The sequence below is a fragment of the Halichoeres trimaculatus genome, unplaced genomic scaffold, assembly GCF_033239565.1.
Source record: "Halichoeres trimaculatus isolate MK-OKI-2021-1 unplaced genomic scaffold, fHalTri1.1 fHalTri1_scaffold_19, whole genome shotgun sequence".
In the NCBI taxonomy this organism is placed as follows: Eukaryota; Metazoa; Chordata; class Actinopteri; order Labriformes; family Labridae; genus Halichoeres; species Halichoeres trimaculatus.
In genome coordinates, this window is record NW_027437197.1 from 20,768,381 (window position 1) to 20,790,544 (window position 22,164).

The 22,164-nt window shown below is 39.5% G+C and overlaps 1 protein-coding gene across 2 annotated transcripts; it reads left to right on the forward strand.

Annotated features, from left to right (window-relative positions):
- The first annotated feature begins 259 nt into the window (after positions 1–259).
- Positions 260–21,859, forward strand: prpf40a (PRP40 pre-mRNA processing factor 40 homolog A). Of its 2 annotated transcripts, XM_074695211.1 has the most exons (27): positions 260–361; positions 1,554–1,634; positions 1,780–1,920; positions 5,012–5,095; positions 5,680–5,698; positions 5,789–5,805; positions 5,901–5,942; positions 6,089–6,199; positions 7,603–7,723; positions 7,983–8,007; positions 8,241–8,456; positions 10,408–10,513; positions 13,477–13,541; positions 13,626–13,790; positions 15,692–15,800; positions 15,883–16,033; positions 16,133–16,266; positions 16,356–16,470; positions 17,629–17,720; positions 17,867–17,983; positions 18,246–18,383; positions 18,475–18,570; positions 18,655–18,741; positions 18,830–18,920; positions 19,018–19,079; positions 21,024–21,179; positions 21,307–21,858. In XM_074695211.1, the coding sequence occupies exons 1-27, from the start codon at positions 359–361 to the stop codon at positions 21,394–21,396; spliced, it is 2,634 nt and encodes an 877-aa protein (XP_074551312.1). In that variant the 5' UTR covers positions 260–358; the 3' UTR covers positions 21,397–21,858. The 2 variants fall into 2 exon arrangements, with proteins under 2 accessions (XP_074551312.1, XP_074551313.1); XM_074695212.1 differs by lacking the exon at positions 1,554–1,634 and having other exon boundaries at positions 264–361; positions 21,307–21,859.
- Positions 21,860–22,164: the final 305 nt, after the last annotated feature.

Genomic DNA, 22,164 nt, shown 5'->3' on the forward strand with positions numbered 1-22,164 from the left:
AATAAGTCAATATCTCAAGAAACAGAATGTGTGGATGCATCTGGCAGAGGGACTTGCAAAAGACTTATTTTAAGATATTAAAGCAAAAATAATGTCTGTTTTGTATTTTACGCTATCTCTCCATTGTCCAAGTGTCTTCATTTTTAAATAACATATTTATTTTATTTTATTCCTACTTTTACTTCTTTAAAATAAAAAAGCGGTCATACGCTCCAGTTACGCATTTTTGCGCAATACCGGCGCAGTACGACGCTCTGTAATTTTTACCTCTGACCTCTCTGACGTCAGAGACGGTTGACCCAATCGTGTTGCTCGTTGTTGAGAGGTGCTCAAGTGAGGTCCATACCCTCTCGCCAACATGGTGAGTACATCATTTAAAAAGAAAAAATCGTTTACTGAGATGTTTTAATCTGTTACAGTTGAAAAGGGATGTCTTCTTCATTCGTGGTTACTGTGATACTGGCTTGTTGTCGCTTTGATGTTCATTCCAAAGCTAAACCTCCCTCAATACCACTGATTAGCTTGTCATGTTAGCCCAGAGCTAATTTAGCGGCATCCGTATAGCTAGGATCCGGACTATGCTCTGGGCTCGGGAATGGTGCAGGTTAAAAGCAGAGACAGTTAAAATATAAATGTCTTAGATTACCTGTACTGTGCGTATGTGGGGGCTCCTTCCTTCAGTTATGCTGTGTGGCCAATAGAGGACCCTTTTAGCGGGTTAGCGGGCTTGTCGCGGGTTGTCTGCTATCACTATTTACCAGAGTTTAGACAGGGTCCGCAGTCATTCATCACCAACGCTATCTGATGCGATAGCAATTGCCAAGTAGAGTTAGCATTGTACGGAAACAAATGTTATAACCCTGTATGCGACTAATGTTATGTTAAATAAGAACAAAACATTAAAGAAAATAACAGAATGATGTATTAAAAGACAAGTAAAACGTTTAATATCCATTGTGTCTCACTTGACTTCATATGTCCTCTCAGAGTACACAACAACAAAACGATCTCTCAAGAGTACTTGTATGTCGTTGCTTTATGCCTGTTTGCTTTCTAATGTTATTTAGCGAACAGGATATAACTCAGTAGTGTTTTTCACTTTTAGATTGGTTTTAACAGTTGCTCAGAGAGGTGACGGTTCCTCTTAATTTTGATATTAAGATTTTCGCGGCTGTGTTCAATAGTATCTTCTACAGAAAAGGCTCTTTAGGCATTTTTCCACAGCTTTATTTGTTTCGTTTGTTTGATCTTCACTCACTTGCTTTATTCAACTGTAACTTTTAGATGCATCATCATTCTCACATCATCATTAGACATGACAATATTTAAATCTAGAATCTATTGAGGTCTTTTGAATGCATCACTAAACCCGTAACTTGCGCTTAAAGACACTAAAGTTTGAGAGTAAAAAAAAAAAAAACTTTTCGAGATGTAAATAACTTATTTGAGGAAACAGCTCTGTTAGCATGAATGGATTAATCACCTGCTAACTATGCATCACACCACTAGCTTTGTTAGCCCTCTAACTGTGTGGTGTTTCTTATTCATGGCAGTCTTCATCGGAGGCTAATAATGGCCCAAGCCAAGCGCCACCTTATCCAGGTGTACCGCCCTCAGGGATACCTCCCCCATTTGTAAGTCAGCGACAGACACATCCATACCATTAGCTTTAATAGTTGTCATACAGGGCTGCAGTGTGAGTGATGTATGTTAAAGGTTTTCATTATCATTTGATGTCATTTAATGCATCGTTTTCTTTCTCATTGTTCCCTCGATTAGATGGGACCACCAGGAATACCACCTCATTTCCCTCCCATTGGAATGCCTCCCATGGGACAACGACCACCTAGCATGACTCCTTTGCCTCCTGGTATTATGCCCCTTGGTATGCCGCCCATGGGGGCGCCCCCTATGGGACAGGTGGGTGTTGTGGTTTGTCTCCATTTTAGGGTTTTTATTCTTCCTTTTTTGTTCCTCTGTCAGATTGACCAATTTCAGTTGGTCATTGGATGCTTATTTGAGTATCACCTATTCCCATCAAAAATTCATCCTGCTTGGGGCGCAGGTGGCCTAGCGGTTTAGGTTGCACCCCATGAGGTTAGCCCACAAGCGGGTGGCCTGGGTTGAGTCCAGCCCGTGGCCTGTTTCCCGTATGTTGCTCCCCACTCTCACCCCTATCCACTGTCCTCTCCTCTATCATTAAAGGCATGAAAAGCCCCTAAATTAACTTTAAAAAAATTGATTCAAGAAGATATTTTCCAGAGAATCACAGGGTATAAGGTGTTAGTGTTTGGGATGGAAAGCAGAAATTGCTTCTTTTTATGACCAGTAGGAATCTTTAGGAAGACTTTTAAGGGACAAATCTGCTGTTGAGGAGATGGGGAGAAAGTGAGCTTAAGGAAGTGACTGACAGAAAAAACAATGAAAGACATACAGCAGCAGCAACCCCAGCTATAATAACAATATTAAAAAAATAACAGACTACCAAAAGTCTTATAAACTGTGAAAATGCTAGAAATAAGATAACAGAAGTGAAAAAAAACAGTTATTTTAATGAAAGTGTCTTGAATTATTAAAGTAACAACCACACAGGGCTGCACAGTTTACTGAAACCTGTGAGAAGAGAGCACAGGAGCTGTTGAAAGCATCCAAATTTAGATACATGAATTAATGGGACATAAATGAAGTGCAGGATCAGAAAGAGGAGCTCGGTGTAGATAGTCTCTGCGCAATCTAAGCTTCAAGTAGCATTCCTGGGGTCTAGTGCCACCCCTGAGCATAAACATAGGTCCAAAATAAACAGGAGGTACTGATTTAATATAGTTGATAGAGCAGGTGACCCAAGTACAACAGCTATTATAGTCATTGTTGCACTGGTCATAGGATTGATCCCCAGTCCCAGCAGTATTTGTTGCAAGTCATTCTCCACTGCAGTGGTTCTCAAATGGGGGTACGTGTACTCCTGGGGGTATGCAAGATTCAACAATGGATATTAAAAAAGTGCAGCCAAGCAAAATTCCTTTAAACACCAGTTACTCAATCAGTGTTTGAATCCAATATAAGTTTAAAGGATAATTTTGGTTTATACAGCTTTTACATTGTTTATAGAATGAAGTACAACAAAATACTCACCCAGAAGGTTTTCCTGATCCAAACAGTGCTTCAGGAGATATTTAGATCCAAAATCGTGCAGCGGACGTCCGTATAATGGGATCCATCGGGGCATAGACGGCGCTCCTAAAACTGCATTAATCGTCCAAAAACTCGTGTTTTTCACCAATATTCCATCATGGTCCGCTCCAGGTTAGTCCTCTGTTGCAGTCTGTGTCACTTCAGACAGCGCTGTGTGGCTGTGACAAAGACTTTGTTTACGATTGCCCCTCCGCGCATGCGCAGTACTTTCTGGAGAGCTGACTCTTTTCTTTGAGGGGCAATCATAAACAAAGTCTTCGTCAGTTCAGAGGTCATTACAGCCACACAGTGCTGGAGTGACACAGACTGCAGCAGAGGACAAACCAGGAGCGGACCATGATGGAATATTGGCGAAAAACATGAGTTTTTGGACGATTAATGCAGTTTTAGGAGCGGCGCTGTCTATGCCCCGATGGATCCCATTATACGGACGTCCGCTGCACGATTTTGGATGTAAATATCTCCCCAAGCACTGCTTGGATCAGGAAAGCCTTCTGGGTGAGTATTTTGTTCTACTTCATTCTATAAACAATGTAAAAGCTGTATAAACCGAACTTATCCTTTAAGTTCATTAACTGAGTTCTATATCCATTAGACAACAAAAGTACAGCGCTGTGTTTTATGTTTGTTTTTCCGACTAAAACTGATTTGTGCTTTTTAGGGGGTACTTCACAGAAAAAAAACATATCATGGGGGTACTTTGCTGAAAAAAGTTGGGGAACCACTGCTCTACTCAATGCCTAGATTTTGTGTCTTTGTCGAGCTTTCCCATCCTAAAAATAATTCTAATATCTGGAAGATATTTGCCTCCCAAACCCTGTCTGGAATATAATTTCACAAGCAGAGTCATAAAATTGAAGTTTCCATCTCCTTTTTTTATTCCTGGAGACTTTGGGTGGTGCAGTCTGTGAATACAATGTTTGAAAAACCTCCATGACCTCTTACCACTTTAGTCATCTCAAAACAAAGAAATGTAAAAAGCTAGACAGCAGAAGTTATCACTTCAATAAAGACAGACCCTCAGGGAGGCGTTTTTTTTTTTAAGTGCTTTTTGTTTAAACTTCTGCACTGGAGGAGGATGCAATTTTCCTGTCCTGAGCCTTTCTGGTCATCTGGCTTTTCATTTTTCTTTTTTGACCTTTTGGACCAATATGCAAATACTCTGAGATCTCACAAATTGTGATGATGGGGTCAGTGGTTAATCACTCACCAATTTAAATGTAAGTTGTAAAAACCTGGAGTTGAGTTGCGCTTGGTTGTACTTTGGCTTTTAGAAATGTTAAGCAATAAGACAGGGAGGTTAAAGTAGCCGACCCATTAAAAATAGTTTAAATTAGCTTTTCTGTAGGTCTATAAATATCTGTCTATATACTGACCATGATCCCCCAGACAGATGTCTTCTTATTGTTTATAACTTTGAATTTCTCCTCAGTTGACGCATTATCCCTGAGGTAGTCACACTTTTGGTGTGTGTCCCCTTTTAGGTGAATCTGAGTGTGTCTAGAGAGCATATGCAGCCCTGTCATGCGTATAATTAGGTGTGATATTCAGAGGTGTTTGATCAAGGTGCCAATAACACATGACTGAAAAGGTGGTGAGACGATGTAGTTTGGTGCGATGCTGCTTCACAGATTTCAAGCTGTGACATCACACAGTCAAATAAGCACAGCCGACTCGGCTTCAATCTCACCCTCTCCCCAAGCTCCAAGAAGCCCTTCTCACTTCCACCAACACCCCGTCTCACACTGTTTCCTCATGCCCCTGTCTGCACTGGGTGGTACACAGGAGCCTCATGAATATTTCATGCTTCCTTTTTTAGATGCCAGGCATGATGCCACCTATGATGCCCGGGATGATGATGCCCCCTCGCATGCCAGCTGCGACTGTGCAGCCAGCGGGACCGGTAACTTCTCTCGCTGCTCACCTTTTAGTTCCACACTGCAGTGTGTGAAATGCTAAATGAAGCATTTGCGCAGGGAATTATCCCTGCTGGATATGAGTTGATGTCATTCCACTAAAATATGTTTGTTTATCACACGTTGGAGCAGACATGGATTCAAAAACAGGATTAAACACAGAGTTGTATTACAAACCATGCCCATCATCACTTTTTCTTGTAGTTTGATTCAGTGGTGAGTCACTGAAACATGATGACAAAAACACGCTCTTGTCTGTAAATTTCTTTTAGCAAAGGAGTAAGCAAATTGTGCAAATGAGTGGTGTAATATATGTTCTGTGTCTACATTCAGACAGCTTCATGTGTCAAAAAACAGTCACTTTATCATCACAAGGATTTCTTTCTGTGTGTGGGTTGACTTGTTTGGCACTAATTAGGAAAGCTTTGTCAGTTATGGTGTATCGTGAATGATGAGTCTGTTTTCCCTGCTGAATGAATCCCTCATTGGAAAAGAAACACTAAAACTGAGAGATTCTTTGATGTTTTCCTGTGAATAATTCACTTACTTAATTCTCTGCTCCGCTCTGCAGCCTGGAGTTGACTCCACAGGTAAGACCATAAACTCTCACTTGACGTACACATCATTTTTGTATTCATGAACGAACAGTCTCTGACGTCTTTCTGTGTTTATCCTCACAGCTGCACCTGGAACAGCTGTAAGTGTATTTCTGAGTGTGAACAGTTTGAATAACTGAGCTCTCATCATTAGTTGCAGTTTTTCTGACTGTTATTTGTTTCTCGGTTCCCGCAGAGCACCACCAATGGATCTCCACAGGAAGACCAGCCAAAGAAGGTTTGTGCCTGTTGAAAATGAACAGACTTGACAATATTAACTTGGAGAAATACCAAGACCAGTCATTTCTTATTCTAGAGAATTTTCTTTTCTTTTCTTTTATTCTACAATAGCTGATTCATCTGTTTGTGTTTGTCTGTCTTTAGAAGTCTCTTTGGACTGAACACAAATCTTTGGATGGGAAGACTTACTATTATAACACAGAGACGAAGCAGTCCACGTGGGAGAAGCCTGATGACCTGAAATCTCCTGCAGAGGTATACACGTTTATCACCTGTGTTACATCCCTAACATCACTGTAAAGTGCACAAAAATAACCAGATATTCTTTTTATTTTACCAGGAATACTTCAATGAGATTAAAAGTCTTGTTAAACAACGCAATTACAAACAACAGAATAAACAAAACTTTTCAACATATTTGAGGTTAAATAACAGAAAAGTATCATTTAAAACCTCTAAAGACTGATGCATCTTCCTTCAGCGCTTTCACAGGGTTTCTGCGGATCCTTAAAGAGTCTTAAAAGGCTTTGAAATTATGAAACAAGGTCTCAGACGGTCTTAAAATGTCTAATATTAATCTTTAGAAATTTCAAAAATGTTAACAAGTTAGTATGATTGTATATAGACAAATAGACATGCACCGATCAATCGGCTGGCCGATCAGTCGGTGCCAATCTCCTTCACTTTGGGGGATCAGTGATTGGCCCATCCTTTCATGTAAAACTGATCTTTTATACCTCCAGGAAGGTCTGGCAGCCAGCCATTGTTGCTTTTTGCTCCGAGACCTAAAACTCGGGACACTTTATTGGTTGTTTAAGTTGAAACATAAAGATTTTATTAGTTCACATGTATTGTTCAATGATTTTCAGTAAAATAAGATTGAGACATTAGAGGTAGATGCTGTCAGTTATAAAAAATAAAAATTGGTAGCAGCCCAAATCGGTAGCGGCAGCTCTGGCATTCTAGTGATTGGTGATGAGACAGAAAATTGTGATCGGTGCACCCCTAATTGTAGATGGTCTCAAGTCTCAAAATAAATGTTAATTTTTTTTTTTTTAGTAATTTACTGTGATTCAGTGGTAACAGCACAAAATCACGATAGTGGAACCAACAAACACTGATGTGATTGCAGCTGGTGCTCTATTAATTTTCCCTAACCCCTTGTAATTGATGCAGTGTTTGTTCCATTTCTGCTTATTGTGAAGTTGGTCTTAAATGTTATTTCAAATAGCAAAAAAAAAGTCTTTAAAAGTCTTGAATTTAACCTGCCTTAAGCTGTAGGAACCTGCTTTTCAAACATTTAGAGAGACTAACTCACTTAAACACATACTTTTCTGCAGCACAGTCCAGGATGACGGTGAACCTACAAATCCAATTACTGTTTTTCAACAAAATTCTTTTGAATTTAATGTAGCAGGTTTTGGGAAATTCTGTCTGTCTTAAAGTCATTTTGATCTAATATTCTAGAAAATAGAATATCCAAAAAAAGTGAAAAATCTTTTGACACACTCAGATAAACAAAAATGTGTTTATAATACATGATTGTATTGTTCTACCATTGTTTGAATAATTTTGTCAGCATCCTGATGTTTCATCTGTTGACCTTTTGCTGTGTTTCAAAACTGAAATATTGTCCTCCTTTTTTTCTCTCCCTGAAGCAAATGCTCTCTAAATGCCCGTGGAAGGAGTACAAGTCAGACACAGGGAAGCCTTATTATTACAACTCTCAGACAAAGGAGTCCAGATGGACCAAACCCAAAGAGCTGGAGGATCTGGAAGGTAAATAAGAACTTATTATTAGATCAGTGTATCCTGATGAGTACCTTTACCATAACAGCACGGTGAACGCTGGGTCACCGGCTTGAAAAATGAATGATGGCACATCATCAGAGGGATTGTAGCATCACTGACGTCCAAACACGCTAATAAAGGAGCACATCATGGCTCCTACAGTGCATTTATCTCTGCTGCTCTCTTCTCTGTTACATGCTTTGAAATAACAAGTGGCCTAACAGCTTTCTCTTTTTGTGTTTCCCAGCTATGATCAAAGCAGAGGAGAATGGGTAAGAGCTTCCTGTTTACCTTCACCTACTCTTTACTGTTGCACTATTTATTCTGAACAACACACAGCGGTTATTGAAAGTGATTTCTCTCTCCGCTGTCTATTAAATTATTAATGACTTAGAGACCTTTCATTTTTGCTCTGTAACCCTTTATGGATCAGTGGAGGAGCATTTTCCTGCTGTTCTTCTGCTCATGTGATGTGTTTTGGCTCATCCTGACGATGTGATTTCAGAACGGCAGAGACAGCAGCTCCTGGCACCACAGCAGCTCCTGCAGTGCAAGCAGATAATACAGCCACTATGGCAACAGCGATGGAGGCGGAACCTGCGACAGTCGTCTCAGAGGAGCAACTGTCTCAGGCGACTGTGCATCTCACAGCTGAGGCCAAGATTACGGACGCACCTGTGGCTGCTGTAGACAGCCCAGCCCCCGCTGAGGTCACAGCCAGGTAAACTAATGTGTCTGTCTCCAGCAGTCACATGAACCATATGGTCAAAGCCAGAGCCAAAGAGATGTTTAAAACTGGATTTATGTTAACTTATAGAAGATAGAATTACACTGGGGAACACAATTTTTGTTGAGTTAGGTCTGAAAGCTTTTTAAACTAATTTTTGGGTGCAGAATCCAAAACTGATCTCAGTTTTTCTCTATCACATCAAGTTTCTAATCTATAGAATCCCCATGTTTTTTAAAATAAAAACAAATAAATGCAACCGTAGCGCTGTCACTTAAACATGTTAATTAGATTTATTAATTTCACCGCAAATTAATGCGTTATAACAATTAACACAATTATCTCATTGGCTGCCAGCCATTTTCAGAGTTTCTTGAACAATCTTTCAAGACCCAAATAATATTGTTTTCTGTGACTATATAAACACCAAAACTACCTAAGAAGAGTGGACTCTCTTCTTTTATGTCTCTCTTCCTGTTTTTGATCAAAAAAAAAGACCAAACATACTTTTTTTTAAACATTTTTATGTGGGGCGCCCCATGATCTCCGTCGTCTTTTCTCATGATGGTGCCACTCTTTCTCTCTCAACTACCGTAATACATCCTCACTTAGACTTGGGCAGCCTGAACTTTTCTGACTAGCAGCATCTCTCTTTGTCTCGGTCATCTCCTCATATCTATGCTGAGCTCTCATCCAAAGAGCACACTGCTCTCACCCACAGTAGTTTACGAACATGATTTTGATGGACAAGCTTTGCTGAACCCCAACCTCCCCTCCGCTGTAAAAATAATTTACTTCTGTAGAAGCAGCAAATGGTTGCAAATCCTCTATTCTTCGTGTATTCATTTGATTAGTCAAACACTACAATTTTGTAATGTCCTAGAATTCAGATTCTTTGTTTGGGGACCTTAAGCAGATATAAGATTAAAATGTGATTAGATTAATTAAATACAAATTCTGCAATTTATTAGATTAATTTTTTTAACCACCTGACAGCACTACTTAATAGATGTGTGTTTGTTTTCTAAAAATCTTCAAACACTGACATACAATGAAAGAAGAAAGAAACAGGTATAACTGCAATGTTTATTTTACACTGTTATGTATTTACAAAGATACAGCTACTGGAGGAGCTACAGGAGCAGACATGATCTGGAACAAAGGAAATATATACCAATGTAAATAAAACACTAAGATGGAAAGTTAAAAGCTTTGAAAACTAAAAAAAAAGAAATCTTAAAATGAAATAGAACTTAAAACAGTATGCCTATGGTTACAAGGTTGAGAGAAAAGCAGCACAAACCCTCTTCATTCCTGCTATGCTAGCTTTCTGTTTGCAGATACTGATGGTACTGACCTATTGGGAGCTGCACACAACTCTGACCACACTGTCTCATCTGTGACTGCACAAACAAGTTGCCATGTAGCTGTAGATGAGTCCATTCGTAATCAGCTGGAGTTTTACTACAGCTGATCAGAGGAATTTAGCTAATCTGGAGGAAAAGCTGTGAAGAAAAAACTTGACTTGCTGGAAAAAAACTGACTGCAATTTTGGAATCAGCTTGACATTTTTTGTTTTAATCAGCCAAAGAATTTAACTCAACAGATTTTTTTTAAATTGTTCCCAAGTGTAATTGATTTTATAAGTTTTAAGGGTACAGTGCCTCCTTACTCACCCCTCCATGTTGGTAAAGCAACAGTGGCCTCCAAGAACAAGAAACTTATGTGATGCATACCAACTATGATCTTGTATTTGTTACACATGTTGGCTTAGCCGACAAAAACACATCTAAATGATAACACTAATTAACCTAATTCATACATAGTAATAATTATTTTAATCCATGTCTAACAATTTTGTTCTGCTAAATTCTACCCACTGCACCTTTAATCTGTCATGCAAACACAGCCGGGCTCACCCACTAACATCTGTCTCACCCCTCAGTGTTGAAGTCACCAAAGAAGAACGGCCCGAGCTCCAGAAGAAAACTTACAAGTGGAACACAAAAGAAGAGGCTAAGCAGGCTTTCAAAGAGCTGCTGAAGGAGAAGGTGAGTCAGGCCGTTAAATGAGGTCTTAGCAAACCACACAAGAGACGGTGTTATCTCTGTCTGTCTGCTGCACATGCTCTCATTACCTGACATTTAAGCAGATCAGATACAAAGATAAAATCCTGCTTGTTTAGAAGTGTTTAGTATCCAGTAGTGTGCTTTTAGCTGAATCCAGCACCATAAATGCTGCACGGGGAAGAGCATCATTTTGTTTTGTTTGTTGGTTTGTCAGCCCAAAACATTTTGGAGATGCTGCGTCAGCTTTGGACAGCGGAGAGCTGAGTGTGTCATCACTTTGAGGGAGCTGAGTTTGTGTGGAGGAGCTGTCTCTGTGTTTGAAAGGTGCAGTCATGATTTACAAGAGCGTCACTGAGACAGTATATTTATGTAACAGCAACTTCAGAAATGAAAATGCATGAGCAGGATTTTAGACACAGAGCAGATGGTGTCTAATGTTTACAAAGATTGAAATGCAAACTATGTGAATCTATAAATTCTCATTTACTGTAGTTTGAAAAAAAATTGTTAGCTGTCCAGAGATATGTTTATAAACCATCATATCTGTAGTTTGTGAGGCATTATATGTAATCTCAGCCCAAGTCTCCCTAACTGAGACAATTTATACATGAAGAGAAAAGAAATGGAACTCCAAAGTTTAACAGAAGTAATACTTTGAATTCATAAAAGTGCATCAAACTCCTGTTTATGAGAAAGAAAAGGAATGGAAGTTGTGGGATGAGAATCCATTTATTTAGAAATCCTTAGACTGAAAAGAGTTAAAACTGACATAAATGCTGTGAATAATATAGTAACTCTTAACTTTTGCAACAACCCCAACATTTTCCTCTAAGTAGAGCTGCACAATATTGTGATAAAATTATAAGGCGATATTTTGGTTTCCTGCAATATTTTCATTTCCTGTGATATATATTGCAATATTTTCTAAAGGTTACTGCTTCACTTTGTTCAACTGAATTCTCCCTGAAATAATAACAGACTCTCACCTTATTGCCTCTGTGAACTTTATGTGTGTCAGCAAAGAGTTTTAACCTTGTTGATATCCGTTAACTATTGATTTTGATCTATTTTATTTCCTGGAAGTGAGTTTTAAGTTTCCATCCGCAACCGAATGATAATATGGGGTAGGAATAGACCGAATATCGGCCGGGCTGATTATCGGGGCCGATATTTGGCATTTTGAGGGAAATTGGCATCCCCCCTTTTTTTTAGCTTGGGAGCTATTTAATAAACTCATGCTTAAAGGTATTTGAATTAAGTTAATTGTTTGAGTTTGTATTGTTCAAAATTTTGACACCGATATTTGCACTTTGACTGCAAATTAATATCAGCATTAAATATCGGTTATCCTTGACCACAAATAATTGGTATCGGCCCGGAAAAATCCATATCTGTCTATCTCTAACATGGGGAAATTTATTCTATTTTCCTGTCTCGTTGATGTGTAAATTTGCGTGTTTAAATAGCTTTTCAGAGCATCTTGGACAATCTTTCAAGACCCAAATAACATTGTTTTCTATGACTACGTAAACACCAAAACTACCAAAGAAAAGAGGACTCTCTTCCTGCTTTTGATCCAAAAACAGACAAAAACTTTGTTTGATTGCGTTCCTCTCGGGCGCTCCATCCTTTGATCTTCTCCATGATCTCCGTCGTCTTTTCTCACGATCGTGCCGCTCTTTCTCTCTAAACTACCGCGACACATCCTCAGTTGGAGCGTGAGCTGCCTGAACTTTTCTAACTTGCAGCGTCTTGTTGTGTCTCTGTCATCTCACATCTTTTCCTCATATCCATGCTGAGCTCTCATCCAAAGAGCACACCGCTCTCACCCACAGTAGTTTACGAGCAGAATTTTGATTGACAAGCTCCACCAGACCCCGCCTCCCTCTGCTTAAAAACATAATTTACTTCTGTAGACGCAGTAAATGGTTGCAATCTAATTGAAAAAAGGAGGATTAACAAATCTTCTCTTCTTCGTGTATTCATTTGATTAGTTTTTTAATGACATAGAATTCAAATTCTTTATTGGGGATCTTCAGCAGATGTAAGATTTAAATGTGATTAATTAGATTATTTTTTTTCTAAATCCCCTGACAGCACTAGTTAATGGACTTTTCTAAAACAAGCATAACAAATGCTTCAAAGGGAAACCTTGTGATATGAATATTGTGCAAGCACATATCGCGACGATAATTAAACAATATGTTGTACAGCCCTACCTCTGAGGTACAGTGCTTTTTCATGTTTTTTTTCCCATCAGTCTTTTCTCCTGCCTGTTGCATTTGGCAGCACATCCCCGGCAATTTGATCTGCATCTAATCCCCACCCCACCATACGAACCCCCCTGGAGGTCTTAACATGATTGCTAATCTTCCCCTCCTGTTGCTGTGCATGTATAGCACAAGCTGGGCTCCCACCACCCACCTTGAATGCATCTATATTTAGTCTGTTTTTAATTTTGCGCACACAGCTCTCCTCTGAGATTGCTTGCCATTTTCAGCGAGATCTTAATGGCTCTGTCTTTATGATTAGCTTTATTGGATCAAAGGCACGAGGCTGGCGGGGATTAAGACAGTGAGAGAAAGAGGCATGCCTGAGTGAGTTAGAATAACTGTGACAAGTGACAAGACAGAGGCGCAGGGAATCAGTTCATAATGGATGGTGGAGTCACTCTCTGGGAGAGGCCAGTGGCTGAAAGGGCACTTACATAAGTCCTCATGAGCACTTGTTTGAATTATTGCTAATCCACACCTCTTAACCTGCATCTATGAGTAATGAAGAAAATGTGACTTCTGGGAGAGCGATCCGCTCAGCTCGTTGCTCTTCTGACTCATGAGCTCTTTACTACGACATTCAAAACAATTTATTTTTAGATTTGTCAGAATTTTCACCTGTTATTTTTGTCCATCAGGTTGAGACTTTACATCTCATTGTCTTTGCTTCAGGGTGTGTCCTCCAACTCCTCCTGGGAGCAGGCTATGAAAATGATCATTAATGATCCCCGCTACAGGTACACTCTCCTCACATCACGATTTTTCAAAGCTGAAAAACAACGAAGCCAAAACAAACCTTCACTGTCTTTTCTTTTTTAAAGTGCTCTTCCTAAACTGAGTGAGAAAAAACAAGCCTTCAACGCCTACAAAGTGCAGACGGAGAAGGAGGAAAAGGAGGAGGCCAGAATTAAGTATAAGGAGTCCAAAGAGACCTTTCAGAGGTTCTTGGAGAATCACGAGAAGATGACATCGACAACCAGATACAAGTAAGAGCTGCGGTGACGTCACGTGGAGGTTATGAACCAGCTGTAATGATCTGTGGTTCCCTGCATTGTCAATATGATTATGCAGATGTAATCAATGAAATGCCATCAATGACGCAGTCATGCAGAAACATCCTTAAGCTAAGCTAATTAGCTCATCTCACGTTGCATAATGGACAATAAAAAGAGGCAGGTCACTTATAGAATTAAAAGAAGAATAAAGCAAAGTTGTGTTTTAAGACGGCAGCAGGATGCAGATGATGATCCTCCAATGAGATCAGTCGTATCGTCTCATTCTGCTCGGAGTGTGTACACACATGAGGAATGATCATCAATGTGCTGTTTTTGGTCAGAGTTGTGTCAAACTTAATGTGTAGTAAGGATGGGTCATGATGTTTAAATATTTAACAATACATCATTACAGCTTTAATCTTTCCTAGCTCCACTTAGTGTTTTTCTTCTTATCTCAGAGTTCTCTCAGATCCTTAAAAAGTCTTTAAAGGCATTGAATTCATGAGTCCAAAAACAAGGCCTTAAAATGTCTAAAATTAATCTTTAAAAGTCTTATAATATGTTAAAACATATTAGTTTGATCGTCAATAGTCACAATTTTTTTAATTAATTATACAATTTATTTATTATTATTATTTTAAAGTCATTTACAGAGTGACTCCCGCGATAAAATCACGCAACTAGAAAAGCACTCAGAGCACAGACCTCCACCAAGCATATTGTGATTGTCACCAACACTTTAGTCCTACTTTAATGTTATACTCCCTTTCAGCAGACTGTCTGCTACAATTTGGTGTTAGTTGCAGGTGTTGCTGACAGTGTAAAAAATGATGATGACCCAGTACACATTTCATATTCACGAGTTTAGTATCCAGAATATTGCCAGAATCTGGATCTTACTTTTACATCTGTCAGAAATTATGGTGACCTTGTCTTGTCTTGTATTGTTTTGCAAAGCAATCCGACCATTTGTTATGGAGTTATATACACATATGGTTAAAACAGCCCTATCTCATAATGATAAAGAATTCTTTAAAAAAAATCCTGGATCCAGACAGTGATCCAGATCATGTCCAAAATTTAATCACTTCTTCCTTATCCCATTTTTAACATTTCCTGAAAATTTCATCAAGATCTGTTTGTTACTTTTTGAGTTATGTTTACAGACAGACAAAATCTCCCAAAAACAAAACAACCTTTGTGGAGGTAATAATGATAGCAGAACCAACAAACACTGATGTGGTTGCAGCAGGGACTATTAATTGTCCCTAACCCTTTGTAATGATGTAGTGTTTTTTCCATTTGTGTTTATTGTGAAGTTGGTCTTAAATTTAACTTCAAATGGCATTAAAAATTCTTAAAAATCATTGAATTTGAGCCGTAGGAACCCAGTATCTGTAAATATCTGTATTGGAGGAGTCAGGCTTTGGAGTTTTTGCCAACAACTTCTCCAGTATCTCATCTTTGATCCCTGCTCTTGCATGACTCATCAAGTTTCAGTGAAAGTCATAGAAAGGGTCAGAAAGATCGACTGGTAACCTTGACAGAGTGCCTCTAAGAGTTTAGCTGGCGCTGAGGTGCTTGTGATGACTGGGGCTCTAATCCAGGATGGCACAACAGGCAGCTGGACTTAAAAGCAGAGCCATCTTTCGGAGTGTGTCCTAAAACCTCATTTCACCCCATCACCTATGACTCTTTGAAGTTGGTCTTTGAAAGTCAACATTTTAGAGCAAATCTTGAAAAAGCAGCTGGACTTCATAAGATCAGCTGTACTCTGCTCCTCTTACGTCTGAGTTTTGTTTTCGATCTGACAGGACGGTGGATTTAGTTTGTGAAATGCTGCCCTCATGTGGGTCACTGTGAGTATTTGTAACAAATATTTGTCCCTCCAGGAAAGCAGAGCAGATGTTCAATGAGCTGGAGGTTTGGAGCTGTGTACCTGAGAGAGACAGGCTGGAGATCTACGAGGATGTTTTGTTCTACCTGGCTAAGAAAGAGAAGGTAGGACTTCAGCGTTCAGTGTCAGACGTCCTGTTTGTTCGGCTGTGTCCAACATTTACACCTCTCTACAAACTGTCTCCAGGAACAAGCAAAGCAGCTGAGGAAGAGGAACTGGGAAGCCCTGAAGAACATTTTAGACAACATGGCTAACGTCACATACCGCACCACCTGGTCTGAGGCCCAGCAGTATTTACTGGACAACCCTACGTTCGCTGAGGACGAGGAGCTGCAGAGTAAGAGCAGACGTCTTTGTTTACTTTGCATCAGACAAATTTCCACCTCAGTTTTCTTTTTAACTTCCTCCATTGAATGGTTTTGTTGCTTACTGGCAGATATGGACAAAGAAGACGCCCTCATCTGTTTCGAGGAGCACATCCGGGCGCTGGAGAAGGAGGAAGAGGAAGAGAAGCAGAAGACTCTTCTCAGGGAGCGGAGGAGGCAGCGTAAGAACAGAGAGGCTTTCCAGGTGAGGAGGACAAAAAAACGTCAATCCTTCTTCAAACTAATCAAAGATGAAATGTGTTTCACTCTCCTGATTGTGTTTTCTTCTATCAGAAATTCCTGGATGAACTCCACGATCACGGTCAGCTTCACTCCATGTCGGCGTGGATGGAAATGTACCCGACCCTGAGCTCAGACATCCGCTTCGCCAACATGCTGGGCCAGCCTGGTAGGAGCGCAGGCTGCAGCACACGTGTCGTGTTTGAGCTTAATGCTGTGAAACACATGGTTATGATGTGCTGACAACACACAAATAAAACACACAACACACAGAGAGTAAATACTGTATGAGCCACATCAGGGAGCTGTAGGATGAAAGTTTTTTCTTTTCTTCTTCTTTTTTTTTTTTTTTTTTTTACATTCTGTATTTTCCCTTTAAGGGTCTGTGAGTCTTCCTTCTAGATATAGAAGATTATAATCCACTCTTAAAATTGAGATTATCAGCACCAATATTACAGGTTACAGGTTTTTTTGAATTGCGACTTTTTAGCTTCCCAATTGGGTCGAACAGGACCGCATTGATTTACGGCCCCCCTGTCGGCCTCTATGACAACACCATGCTGACTGAGTTTAGTAGTGACAAGAGAGATCTGTGTTTTCCTGCTGAAAACGATTTCTGTGATTAATTTTGTAGTGATGGTGGACACTGGAGCCTAAATGTCAGACAGAAAAAGGACAGAAGAGCAGAAGAAAGATAAACAGGAGAGAGATAGAGCACAAGCTAAAGGCTAATTAGCCTTTATAACACAGGGGCTAAACTGTTTGTGATAGTATTGACTCCAACCCACAGTCAGCAGTTATTCTGCAGTGGTCTGTTCAAACTTGAGAATCTATCAATAAAATGAAGAGTGAGGTTACGTTAGCTCTGCTTGGTAGATGACTGGCAGGACAGAACCAGGATTCACTAATGATACACATTACAGACTTGTCTTAGAGCACCAGGCTGTCGGCTGCGTTAAATATAACTGACAGTGTTTACTTGTTGTCATGTTAGCCTACAGAAACAGAGCACCGGGCTGCCGATAGCGCTACATATAGCCGACTTTGCTTGATGTCAAGTTTCAAACCGTAGCGCTACGTAACTACTGATAAATACCTTACGTTAGCCCGTTGTATCCAGTAAAAAGTTGTCTTGAACAAGACACTTTGTTTTGATCTGATCACCATTTAATTTCAAAACAAACACATGCCTCATTTGAAATAATTTACGACAGTGTGTGGAGACTCCGGGCCTAAAGGTGGTGAGGGAGTGCAGTTAAAACAGATCCTCCTTTCAGCATTTTTAAGATGTTTCTTAACTCTTAGCTGTCTTATCTTTTTAATTCAGGTTCCACCCCTTTGGACCTGTTCAAATTCTATGTGGAAGATCTGAAAGCTCGCTACCACGATGAAAAGAGGATCATCAAAGATATTCTTAAGGTAAAACACTTTCACTTCATTGAAAACCAAACATATCTTCTGTTGAGTTAAAGGGTCATGTCCTCGTATCAGTGTTTGTTTTTATTGTTTTTCCTGCCACCTGTAAATCTTCTGCTCACCTGGTTTGTTTGTGGTGCTCCCAACAGGATAAAGGCTTCTTGGTAGAAGTCAACACAAGCTTTGACGACTTTGGATCTGTGATCAGCTCAGACAAGAGAGCCACCACGCTGGATGCTGGAAACATAAAGCTTGCCTTCAACAGCGTAAGATCTCCACCATACATCCTGTCCTCCTCTCCTCCTGCTCAGATAAACACAGATGCTGCTGCACGAGTCATATTGACAGAAAAGAAATCCAAGTTTACACTTTTTGATTAAGTTGACTTAAGGTTCAGATTTTAATTTGCTTTTACGCAGGATCATCTACTCCTGACTAAGGCTCGTCTTATTTTAAGATCTTTACTTCATGTTGAAGTTTTGACATTATTCCAACACATTAACCCTTTCCTTACCTTTCATTGTGTAGTTACTGGAGAAGGCAGAAGCCAGAGAGAGGGAACGAGAGAAGGAGGAGGCGAGGAAGATGAAGAGGAAAGAAGCAGCGTTCAAGAATATGCTGAAGCAGGCAACACCACCTCTGGAGCCAGAGGCTTCATGGGAAGGGGTACGTCGTCAGACCAGGAGTTGCTCTTTATGAGCTTCCCTAAAACTGCTCTGCCAGGATTTAATCGATGACTTGCTCTCTAAAATTTTAGGTCAGAGAGAGATTCCTCAAAGAATCAGCGTTTGAGGATGTGACACTTGAGTCGGAGAGGAAACGGATATTTAAAGACTTCATGCATGTCTTAGAGGTAAGCCTGGAACTGAAGCATGAAAAGGCTGCAATCTTTATGAGTATAGATGAATTTTTACATGTTGCACGTTTCCTTTAACAGCATGAATGCCAACATCACCACTCAAAGACGAAGAAGCACTCAAAGAAGTCGAAGAAGCATCACAGGAAGCGATCTCGCTCTCGATCGGTCAGTGATCTTCTTCTTCAGCCTGTTTTAGCTCTACATCAAGCCCTGGTTGATTCACGTCTGAAGGTGAATGTTGATGTTTCCACAGGGCTCAGAGTCTGAGGAAGAGGAGTACCACAAGAAGAAGAAGCGGTCGCAGTCCAAGTCTCCCTCTGAGCGCTCATCCAGCGGAGAGTCTGGTGAGTCTCCTTTAAAGCTCACTTCAAACGTTTGTTGTTGTTTTAAAAACGATGAGCAGGTTTTTGGACATTAACCAACTTGTCTTTCTGAAATCAGAGAGGAGCTACAAAAAGTCCAAGAAGCACAAGAAGAAGGGAAAGAAGCGACGTCATAAGTCTGTAAGTGAAGAACCTGAAACCACCGTAGTGTTCATATTTGAGTGATTCTATAATTAAGGGCACATTTCATGACCGTGGGATATAATTATCAATTTTACTAAATATTAATTTTAAGCAATGACCAATTTTTAAGTGGGTCATTGGGTGATATTACACTTTTATTTAATACAGAAAGTGAACAGGCTCCATCATTTATTATGTGTTGGAATTAGCAGTTTTTGTGCTGTCTGGTGTCTTAAATCTCGAGTTTGATCTTCAAAAATAACACTAAAATAAATTTTCGTGTGTAATATTTTCAGTATTATTTGGGTAAAACTTTACTTAAGAGGTCTGCAAAATTCATCACACCTAGGATATAATTAAACAAAGTTTTTTCTTATTTCTTTGAAATTAGCACATAACTTCTGTAGGATAATGTCCAAATTTATTGTCACAAGTCACAATTGGTAGGTTACTGTTTTTTTTCCAGTTTCTTTGAAATTTACTCCAAATTGCAAGGTAAGAAGGTGACGATTAGCAAATCATTTATTTGAAATTAAACCACAACCCACCACAAAATGATTTTTTAGAAGTATCCCAACGTTCCTGCTATTCCCAGTGAAGCAGGTGATAAACAGCTGCTTAGTTCTTGAAAACAGAAGTTAGGTTCATTGTTTCCTCTGATAATTACCTTTGAAATGTTCAGTGAATAATTCAATTTCCCAATAAGCAGTTGGTAGTTAGCTCTTTGTTATTTAATTTCACCAAGTTCTTTAGTACAGAGTTTGTTGATATGCATAATTGAGATCACATGATAAACCTTTATGATTAGGCCTATAATGTTTGACATGATACAACTGAAGGCTTCAGATGTGATATTCACCAAGAGTGGGGCTGTAAATTTGTCTTACCTGATTGTGATAGACACTGTGAGTACAGGCACACTGCAAAACAGAATCTGGACAGAAGCTATGTGATAACTTTCACCAAATTCTCATGAAACAAACTTTGTCTAATTATTTATTACCATATTGCAATGAAATTTGCAGACCTCTAAAGTAAAGTGTTACCATTTTTTGTTTAAAATTATCATTTAAACATGACAAAGGTGTTTTAAAAACTCTTTTTATAATTTATATGGATAAAATAATTCACTTTGCGTGTGTCCAAGAAATCCGCATTGTGTTTCCCATTGGAAAAAAAAACCTTTAAATCAGCAATGGTTTGCTCCAGAGTCACATGACTTAAATCAGCTGAGGTCCCAACTTTTTTAGTGGGAACCATGAAGAAAGTGTTGCATATTTTAACTCCTCCTCATCGATATTTCATCAGAATGATTGTCTGTACATGGGGCGCATTAGTTGTTCATCAGCTGCTTTCTCAACATTTTCTGCTGTTCTCACTATAAATGTTATAAAGACCACACTGTGAAGAAAATGTGCAGAAATATGAGCTGATGGAGGTCAGGTGGTGGCATGTTCAAGGTCTGCAGTTAGCACAAGAGCCAAAAAACAAAGGAAATGTCTCCTGTGTTACCATGTGCTATCAGCTGTTACATATAATTTTTGTGCCATAATTCTTTTAACTTTTGTGTAAACTGTGATATAAATGATGGGAGCGCAGTCTTTCATAGAAATGTTGATTAACTCTAAATTCAGTATTATATGGTTTATGTTTAAATAAAAAAGTCACATTTTTTTCCATAACATGGTTGACAAAATTATGCTCCAATTTTTTTTCTTAAATATCTGTCGAATTCATTAGCGCTTAAGCTTGTCAACTAATGAATTAAGTACATTCCAGGTGTATCATTTACAAACAAATGGAATATGAATCAAAAAAGCACATATATATTTTTTCACTTTTTTGTATACCTGAAATGTTCCCCTACTTATAGAATCACTCATATAATCTTCATGTTCACATGATGTCTGTATGTTCACTGACGGGTATTTCTACACTCAGGCGTCACCCGACTCCGACAGTGAGAAGAGAGGAAGAGAGCGGGATGCAAAGCGTGAAAAGGACCCAGAGAAAGATAAAGAGAACGATAAGTCTCGGGGGAAATCTCGCTCAGACTCCAAACAGAAGTCTCCCAAAAGAAAGGCGGTTAAAGAGGAGGTGGGTGCTCTTCAGGAGCTCTTTAAATGCTGTTTTAATGGCTCTTTGAGTCGGAGCTGGATCAGTTCATTTGTTAAGTGTGTTTTTATGACACTATTAAGTGTGTGTGCTTTCTGTGTTGTGTCAGGGCGGCTGGGATACGTCAGGCAGCGAGCTGAGCGAAGGAGAGCTGGAGAAGAGAAGAAGAACTTTACTAGAGCAGCTGGACGCACCGTGAGGACGACACTTCCTCTGACCTCGTGATGTGACGTCTCCTGACACGCATTCCCCCCCAAATCATCCGGTCACAGCATCACGGACGCACTGTGTGAGGTAACTCTGTTCTCTGCTGCTCTCAGGAATGTGCAGCACTGAGCTCACACTCTCCTCCAGTGGTTTGATATCAAGAGACTGCTCAATCAGTAAATATCAGTTTCCAAACGTCAGTGTCTTTTTTCGTTGCTCATGTTAGACTTAAATATTTTTAGTTGATGGTAGCTCTTCGTGTTTCCACTGCTTATAATTTTTTTTTTTTTTATAATTAAAGTGTTTCATGTCAAACTGACTGACATCATCTGAGCATGAGGGGGAACTCCTCTGGCACTCATTCAGAGATGGATGGATCAGTTAACTAACTGCAGTTGGGGAAATTATCCAAGAATGTTTTAATTGGAACGATTGTTGAAATTGTCATACTGTAGTTTAATGTAATAAAATACTGTTTCAAGGAAAAATGTCTCAAATTTGTGATTTAAGGCGACAAGGAGAAGCCAGAGCAGCTCTCATGGTGTTCGATTGTAGTGAAATTTTTCAAACCTTTTTGTGTTAATTCAGCTGTGATGGAGGAAATGTTTTTATTACTGCACACACAGAGCGCTTAAAGTCCCACCATGCAGCTCAACCAAGATTGCATCCCACCTCGCTCCACACTTCCCATCAATCAGAAAAAAAATAAAAATAAAAAACACTTTGCTCCCCACACCCTCACATGCTCTAACTGCACAGG

Excerpts from the sequence above, each read along its gene's own strand:
- prpf40a (XM_074695211.1), top strand. Across the intron at positions 16,034-16,132 it reads TGAGGACGAGGAGCTGCAGA|ATATGGACAAAGAAGACGCC; the intron begins GTAAGAGCAGAC and ends GCTTACTGGCAG. Across the intron at positions 17,984-18,245 it reads TAAAGCTTGCCTTCAACAGC|TTACTGGAGAAGGCAGAAGC; the intron begins GTAAGATCTCCA and ends TTCATTGTGTAG.